We start from the raw sequence: 8,854 nt of genomic DNA, 5'->3' as shown, positions 1-8,854 counted from the left end.
AACCTCCAGCTCTACCTTTCTCTTCTGCTGCCCAATCACAGGCTCTATCCTTTATTTGACCAGTTAAAATTCGGAGAAGGTTCACATGAAATCACCGGAGTAAGTGATCCACTCCTAGTCCGGGGCAGCCCCTCTTGAGGAAGCAGAATTAACATCAGAATACAAACAGCACCAGGACAATCCACAAAAATGTCCTTTTCCAATTAAAAGGCTCCTTATTTTCCAGATATAAATTGACTGTGCTGGCTAGTTTTATATCAACTTGACACAAGCTAGTCATATAAGAGGAGGGAGTCTACTGAGAAAATGCCTCTATGAAATCAGATTTCAGACAAGCCTGTAGGGCATTTTCTTGATTACTGATTAATATGGGAGAGCCCAGGCTCTTGCCCCGGGCTGGTGGTCGTGGGTTCTTTAAGAACGCAGGCTAAGGCCACGAGGAACAAACTAATGAGCAGCATTCCTCCATGGCCTCTGCATCAGCTCCTCCTTCCAGGTTCCTGCCCTCACTGTGTTTGATGAACCTTTGCACGGAACTGTGAGTTAAATACTCCCTGTCCCTGCAAGTTGCTTTTGGTCATGGTGTTTCATCACAGCAATAGTAACCCAAGACACCACCCAATGGAACCTAAACTTTTCCTTTTGGTTAATATAGTTTTTGGAGTTTGAACCAGAACTTCACATGGGAATTCCCAGAGCCAGTTCTAACTCAACTCACCCCCTCTACTGTAAGCCAGTTTGTCCACAACTAAGCCCAGGGCCACATGAAGCTGTAGTCAGGATCCTAGTTAGAGCCCTCCACAGCCAGTCCCCCTCACCACTACCTGCTCACCTCACTCATTTTGACAATCTATGACAGCACAGCTTGGAGTCTGAGCCAGAACTTTAGGTAGGGACTCCCAAAGCCAGATCACCCTTGCAACTGTCTGCCACCAGACCCAATGCTGAGTCCCAGGAGAACATGGAGACTGACCCAGAAGCCCAGTTAGAAACATGCAAAGCCAGTCCCCTTTTTTCTTACCTGTACAACTATTGATCACTATGTTGATCTGGTGCCACTTGAAGTCTGAACCCCAAGCCCCAGAGTGGCCCCATCACTGGAAACCAAGCATCATTTGGCTGACCCACAACCTGACAAAGATCCAAACACCCACCCGATAAAGGTGAGATGATATCTGTACCAAGAATCACCATAATGACCTACCTCCAGATGCCTAGATTCATAAACATACAAACATGGAAGCTGGAGCCAAGGTAGTTTGGAGCTCAGTCCATGGTGACAAGAATGAATGCACAAGACAGCAGAGCAAAAAGCAGAGGGCAGCCATAACTATGACTAAGGCTAGAACTCTGAAAGGCCCACCTCCAGGAACTTGTTACCGCCAGGGCCCTCCTTCAGGTAGGTTACAGCTACCTAATTTACACCAAGTATTCAAACACATGAGCCTATGAGGGCATTTTACATAGATGACATGTTTGCCATTGAAATGGTACATGTTATGCTCTATAAGGAATTTTATTTATTTATTTATTTTGCCACAAGGGACTGAAATTCTCAGAAACTGAAGTAAAAGAAAACCCTTCCACCCTGTATTACTCCGTGTTCTCTAGACTAGAATCAGTAGAGAATATGTTACAAAAGGGATGTACCTGACTGGCTTACATGATACAGATATAGCTATATGCAGGCTAGAGGCAAAAAACCAGGTAGCTACTGATTGCAAGGCTAGATGATACATACTGGACCCAGAGAACAAATATGCACCTCTTTTCCTCCATGAGTCTCTAAATCAAATTAAGGTCTCAAGTCCCCTTAGTCAATGAGCTGTTCACTTAAGTTTCTAATTATGAATACACAATCACCTATTCAAAACCAAGTATATAGATAGGTAGTGGGTCCCCGTGGGCTACTGGCTAGAAATCCAGGCTTACCATACTACAGTGCTGAGGATTTCAGTCCTACATTGCATCACTGTCCTGGGTTCTCAGCAGGTGACCAAGTAAGCAAGGTATAGTGGTCCAGGTCTGTATCTGAGGAGACTCAGATGGCAGACTGAAACTTCAACTCAGGTAATGGGCCCAGCGTCCGGATGGACTATCCAGGATTATTGGTACCCCACTGAAGCAACTTGGAAAGATTTAAATGGAACAACACCTATTCTCTGATGTGGTGAGAATATGGAGACCTTTGATGGGACCACTGGTAATAAATAGCTGTTTTGAAAACTGTCAACAGAACTGAGACTTCCAAGATGGAAAAAGAACTTTCCAACACCAACTGATAGGCTACAGGCAATGCGATTCATGTTTATTAAAATAAGCAGGCAAAATACTGTGTGTGTGTTGGGAGGGGAGCGGTTAAACACTTGTGATATAAAAGGGTAATTCTAGTTTTTACTAAAACTCCCTGCAAATCTCTGCCAGCATGATTACTGCTTGCTGGGAGATTTATCCACAAGCAAAATGATGGCTGGTTTAACAACTTTAAGGCAGGACAGGACTCTCTGTCATGGACAAATACAAAGGGTTTGGGGCAGACCAAATCCAAAACATTAGACAATGTTAGCAACCTGAAAGCTTGGCTAAAGGCAGATCTGAGGACTTTAAAGCCAGCATTTATGATACTCTAGGGAATTGAGATTTTTATTTGTATTTATTTTTACCAACGACCTAAAGACTCTGCCTTCTAGTCAAATGCTTTATAGATCCCATGAGAGCAGACTTGTGGCAACTGTGCTGTCTCCTGAGCTGTTCTTTCCTTTACCATATAGAGAATAATCCCAACTAAGTGGGTTTGCACAGGGAATAGAATTCTCATCAAGAACGACCCATGAACGCATCTCTATAAAAATGTTGTATAGTGAAACATGCAAATAAATACTGGGAATGTTTATCTTTGAGTAGAATAATATCTTGAATTTATGTTTTTCTTCCTTGTCTTTTCTAGCCTTTCAAGGCAGTCTTGTTAGTTTTAATTTTGAGACAAACTTAAGAACTAGATGTGATGGCACATGCCTCTCATCCTATACCCAGCAAGCAGAGGAAGATTACAAGTTTGAGGCCAGTTTGGCTAGAGAGTAAAATTCAGTCTTTAAAGTGAAAATATTTCAATAAAATAATACATACTTCCATAACTGTGAAAGGTTTAATATCAAAATAGAAAAATATTAGATATCAAAATGATTTTCCTATCCACTTTGAAGTGAAAAGTAATGTCCCCACCTTTTCTCAAGTTCAAGATACGAAAAGAAATTTAGATGAGAACACCAATACAACAATCTGTAATGTTTTATTAGAATTAGCTATCAAAGACATTGCACCTTTCAAGTCTGTGACTGAATCTAATGATGTTCAACAGTGGCTTTATTATGCTAATGCTTGATAATATTTAACAATGAATTCAATTACTTCACATTAATGTTTGCCAATACATTATTAACAATTCTTAAATATTTTAAATCAACCAACCTAGATGTATACAAGGCTTACTCTCCACTCTTCTGAGGGGACCTGAAGACCGACAGAAACCTAGGCCCTGAGGAGTCCACGTGTCTAACCCACAACAACTACATCATCACTGGTGAACTCGTAGGCAGGCACTTCCAGGTTGAGAGGGGCAGGGCCCTTCCTGATCCTGCCAGAGGCGTCATAGTGTGACCCATGGCAGGGGCAATAATAGCCACCAAAATCCCCTGCGTTTGCAATGGGTACACAGCCAAGATGGGTACAGACACCTATCAGAATAACCCATTCAGGCTTCTTCACTCGATCTAAATCATGCTGTGGGTCCCTTAACTGGGACACTTCAACTGCAGCTTCCTGGTCAATCTCCTTCTTGGTTCTATGGCGCACAAACAGAGGTTTGCCTCTCCATTTAAAAGCCATGTTCTTTCCTTCAGGAATATCAGACAACTTGATCTCGATCTTCGACATGGCCAGTACATCAGCAGAAGCACTCATGCTGGAGACAAACTGGGAGACCACATTTTTGGCTGCGTAAGCCACACCCACCGTAGTAGTTGCAGTTACCAGGTAAGAGAAGCCTTTTCTAGCCTCACTGCTTTCTTTAGAAGATTTTGTGCTATCGAGAACTTCAGCACGACGATAGTCAGAGAAGTCGGGCACCTTGACATCTGTATGGGAAAAACGAACAGAAGCAGGAACTGCAAGACAAAAAGAAAAAACAACATAATTAAAAGCATGTCTTGAAAAGGGTACACATTAGCAAAGACTTTTGAGTTATAATGGCAAATAACACAGTAAACAGATATTTAAGTTTAAAAAAACAATTGCTTAGGTAGACTATCCAACTACACTAAAACTTAGTCCACCTTACAAAATGCTGTGTGACCATCTCACTCAGCCTAGCCTTGTATCTCTGCTATGTGCTTTCTGAAAAACTACTAGCTAAAAGTTTGTAACATACTAATTACAACACAATAAGCCTCGTGTGTTTTTTGGTATATTTTATAGAAAACTAAAGGATTGATAATTATAAATTCCAGGGCACAAATTGATATTACTTTATCTTCAAAGAAAGCCTCTAGTGTCAGAGGATAACAACTATTAGAACAGGTAGCAGCACTCAATAAAATCTGCAAAGTAATTATTAAATTTAATAAGAATAAAAAGAGGTAACTTTCATATATCTCCCCCTTTGGTAGAGTAACAACACCTATAAAATATATCTTTTTCATACTGTGGACTCTGAGTGGGGCACTTTTCCTGGAGGTCATAAAATGGGCCAAATGTTTTGTGACAAATGAAAAAACATTTACTGTTTGCATAAACTTTGAAAGCAGAAGTGACATGTCCTCTCTCTCATGCCATTTGTAAATATCTGACAAAAGAATGGACTACTGACACGACTCTAACTATGTTTAGAAAGTATTTCCTCATAAAATAATAGATACAATTATATGTATGAAAATATGAACCCTTGCAAAATGTATGTTTTAGGAACTACCACCACATTTACTTTTTTAGGGTAAAAAAGAAGGATGTTAAAATTTTTATTTTGGCCGGGCGTGGTGGCGCACACCTTTGATCCCAGCATTCAGGAGGCAGAGGCAGGTGGATTTCTGAGTTTGAGGCCAGCCTGGTCTACAAAGAGAGTTCCAGGACAGCCAGGGCTACACAGAGAAACCCTATCTCAGAAAAAAACAAAAAACAAAAAACAAAAAAACAAACTTTTATTTTCAGAAAAAAAGTTTTCAAAACAAAGATCTACTCATAACATACAATGCCACTGTAAGTGGCATTACTATCTTGGTCTTTAAAGGTCTCATCCTAAGAGACTTCAATACCCAAATATTAATATTTCACCTACTTTTTACATGAGTTCAAACAAGAATGAAAACTACCAAAATTACATTTCTGATAACCCTATCATTTTGGGGGAGAAACCAAGACATGTGTAGTGACAATTAGGACTTTTCAGACTCACACCACATGAATATGTATTACTCTACCTAATATCAATGTGATGGTGTTAACTGGCATTTGGAATCAAGTAAGAATTACTCCTCCAGGACAATGCCTGGAATCACTCTTTAAAAAAAAAAAAAAAAAAAAATTGTTGCACACCTAAAACAGAAAGGAGCCAAGTTCACAGTTTTACATTGAACAGTACCCATAACCACCACTTCCTAACAATAGAAGGTAACTAAAAACACTACACAGAATGACTCATTTGCAAGAGTTTTGCTGACAAAAGAAATCCAGTTATCAACTGTTCTCTATACAGCAAGTTACACATCACCATTATCAATCAAGGGACCTTTAGGAAATTGTTTCAAAAGTCATTTTCTATATAATTTGCACAAGTTATATTAAGCATAGATGCTTAATTTAATTCCAACATGATACGTGATCAGTTATTGAACTATCACCTCAAAATAGAGGAAATCTAAGGCAGGTAAACTTTTTGTAGTTGTAAAGCCAAGGTACTTAGAAATTTACATGAAAAAGATGCTCCCATAATTCAGACATTTTCCTCCACACACTTTCAATCTGAATCCACCCATTTTGTCACTACCTATCTTTCCATAGTCACCCAGATGGATTTTAACGGGCAATTAAGCTACAATGTAAAGTATGCTTTCACGAAAGGTTTTGGCTTTGTTTCTACATTGTCTGGTTTGGAAAATGCTTTCATGAAGCAGGCACACCACCAATTTTTATCAGAAATCTGACAAACTGAGGTGACGCTTTCACCTCTGCAATTTTCTCCTCCCTCACTTCTTACCGACTGATCCCCTAACCCAAGCAGACTCAGAACAAGGTAAGTTATTACACTTCTGTCCTGAAAAGTTTTTCAAAGACCCAATAGTGCCCCTTCACATTTACTCTGAAAAAAAGATCTTGACTCCAATGTATACAAAACCTGATACTGGGAGACAAAAACTAAGGAGCTATTATTCTACCCCTTTAAATCAAGGCCAGAAGTCTCAACAATAGAGTGGAGAGTGTCAACATGCTATAATGACATGAAGATATCAGCAAAAGTAAAATTTGTAATCTGACCTGACATTAAGGTTAATGGCTAAAATAGAGATAAACAGCAAACCCAGTGGGGATCATTAAAAATCTGCAGGAAAAGCTAACCATGGTGGCTCTGGGAAGACAGTCAGGAAGACTTTGAGTCTGAGGACAGCCCAGGATACATAGTGAGACCCTGCCTCAAAGAGAGACAGGACAGACAGACAGAGAGGCAGGATGAGAATGAATGCAGAATGAAAAGCTGTCTAAGAAGGCAATTTGATTGACACGTAGAAAGGTCATAAACTCAACCCCAAACAGTGCCAAGTAGGTAATACATTGAACAATCATAGTATGTTACTTTGCTTGGTATAGAGGAGAAAGCTATATGGATGTGATCTTCATTCTTTTAAAGTGAATGATGTTTCTAAACTCAATGGTCCCTGTGAACTTGAAATCAAGGTTCAATCTACTTGAAAAAGTGAAGAGTCAGTCAACTATCGGAGCAGAAACCAACGAGCCCAGTGCAGCTTCCCACATTTCAGGAGACACCAGAAAGCTTTCTAGATTTTTAAGTCACAAGGGAATGTGAAGCACAGACTTAGATAAACTAGGAAGAGACCACACTGCATAGATTCCCACTGTGTGGGTCACTTCACCTCTGATGGGTCTGTTTTCTGTATTTTAAAAAAAGTATTTCTGACTGCCTCGCCTTCACGACTAAGTAAGATTATGAAAGCCGTAGAGCCTGGTACCTGAAACCACTGCTGATCCCCTACAGTGGAACTGAGAGGGCTGGTTTTGTGTCTATAGGGATGGGGCTGCTAGGGAGTTAAGATGCTGAAAAGCGGCTGTACCAGTACACTGACAACTTCCTACATGGTTGTTGTGTTTTTTTGTTTGTATTTTTACAATTTCTATTTTTGAACACTTATCGTCTAAACCGTACCAATGGTTTTACATAGAAATCTCTAGTGTAAGACTCACAACCCCCCTACAAAGTTGTGGTAACGAGGAAACTTGCCCAAGGTCAAATTCCTGTAACCAACAGTATCTTAGCCGTGATACAGGGAGGCCGATCTTAATCAAGAAAGTCAAGTGTAGCCTGAGGAGGGAACCTAGACTGACGTGCAGACCGGCTCCTGACTCCTGGGGGATGCAGCTACCGGAGCATCCCAGCCGCATCCCGTCACCGTGAGCCCGCCTGCTCCGGGAGGCGCTCGGCCTGCCAAGGTCGCCGCGGCCGGCCCACCACATCCCAGCACACCGCCCTCCGCCGCCGCAGGGAACGAGATCGGGGTACTCGGAAGCCGGCTCACCGTTCAGGCCCACCGTGGCCACCAAAGGCCGGGCCGCGGCCTGGCCACTCAGCGACTCGCGGCACAGGAAGGGTCGCTTCACGTCCAGAACAGGTGGCTCCGAGGCGGCGGGCACCGCGCCTTGCAGCAGAGGCCGCAGCGCGCCCGCCACCCCGCGGGACGTGGCCGATAGGACGGGCGCGAACGGGCCCGAGCGGGCGGCGACCGACAACATGGCGACAGCTGCTCCAACCACCTCGTCGGTCACAAGGACGACCTTCCGTTCGAACGACGGCCCCAAGAGGAGCGGGAGGCGCAGGGCTTGTGACGTCAGCGCGACGCCGGAAAGGGCGTTTCGCAAGGCTGAGCGAATCCGGAGGGACGCCGCGTTAGGGGCGTGGCTTCGGGCGCAGGTTGGGGCCGGGGCAGGAAAGGGCAGGGCCTAGAGCTGACTCTCAGGTGTCTGACTCGGTTGCCCTGCCCCAGGAAAACTGAAGTCAGGAGGGAGTTCTTGTGGTCGTGATTGAGATTCTTCATTTAGGGCTAAAACCTTAAATCGGGGACGACCGAGGCATGAGAAAACAACAGGCTACTACTACTTCCTAACGCCTATCACCTAGAATAAATACCGGCCGCTTTTTGTCTTTTGCCAAGACGATTTTGATCTTCTTACAACAAAAAAGGCAGTAACCTATATGCAAGGTTTGACAAAAACAAACAAACAAAAAAACCAAAACGGTGGCTTACGATTATTCATCATCTTCTACGCTTTTGATTTGGTAGTTTCCTTCGTTGTTCATTTGTAATTATGATCTTGATGAAATAACACCATTGATACCAGCATTTTACCAGTGAAGGACCTGGTCCTTAGACCCTTTGCTCGGCATGGATTGCCAGGAGGCAGTGAAGTATTGTAGACCCCTGAGGATTTTTTTCTGAACAAGTGGGTTTTCCCAAGTGATGTTCGGCAGTACAAAAGAGTACAAAAGAGACTCTTACTCTCCTTCACATAGTGAGAAAACTGCCAGCTTTCTAACTTCTCTTTCAGTTCTGACTACACCACTAACAAAGTCTCT

At 42.5% G+C, this 8,854-nt stretch overlaps 1 protein-coding gene across 1 annotated transcript; it reads right to left on the bottom strand.

The window, feature by feature from the left end:
- Positions 1-3,270: 3,270 nt before the first annotated feature.
- Uqcrfs1 (ubiquinol-cytochrome c reductase, Rieske iron-sulfur polypeptide 1) lies at positions 3,271-8,113 on the bottom strand. Its single transcript, XM_021180277.3, has 2 exons — positions 7,800-8,113; positions 3,271-4,163 (listed from the first exon to the last, which is right to left on the bottom strand). Exons 1-2 carry the CDS (start codon positions 8,011-8,013, stop codon positions 3,553-3,555), a joined length of 825 nt encoding a protein of 274 aa, XP_021035936.1. The 5' UTR covers positions 8,014-8,113; the 3' UTR covers positions 3,271-3,552.
- Between the last annotated feature and the right edge of the window lie 741 nt (positions 8,114-8,854).

This window comes from Mus caroli, unplaced genomic scaffold, assembly GCF_978045245.1.
Source record: "Mus caroli unplaced genomic scaffold, Mus_caroli_1 scaffold_15, whole genome shotgun sequence".
NCBI classification, from domain to species: domain Eukaryota; kingdom Metazoa; phylum Chordata; class Mammalia; order Rodentia; family Muridae; genus Mus; species Mus caroli.
Note: the sequence above shows the minus strand (reverse complement) of the source record. Positions and strands in the feature narration are given on the sequence as shown.

Excerpts from the sequence above, each read along its gene's own strand:
- Uqcrfs1 (XM_021180277.3), bottom strand. The coding sequence starts at position 8,013 with ATGTTGTCGGTCGCCGCCCGCTCGGGCCCGTTCGCGCCCGTCCTATCG. Across the intron at positions 4,164-7,799 it reads GGCCACGGTGGGCCTGAACG|TTCCTGCTTCTGTTCGTTTT; the intron begins GTGAGCCGGCTT and ends TTTGTCTTGCAG.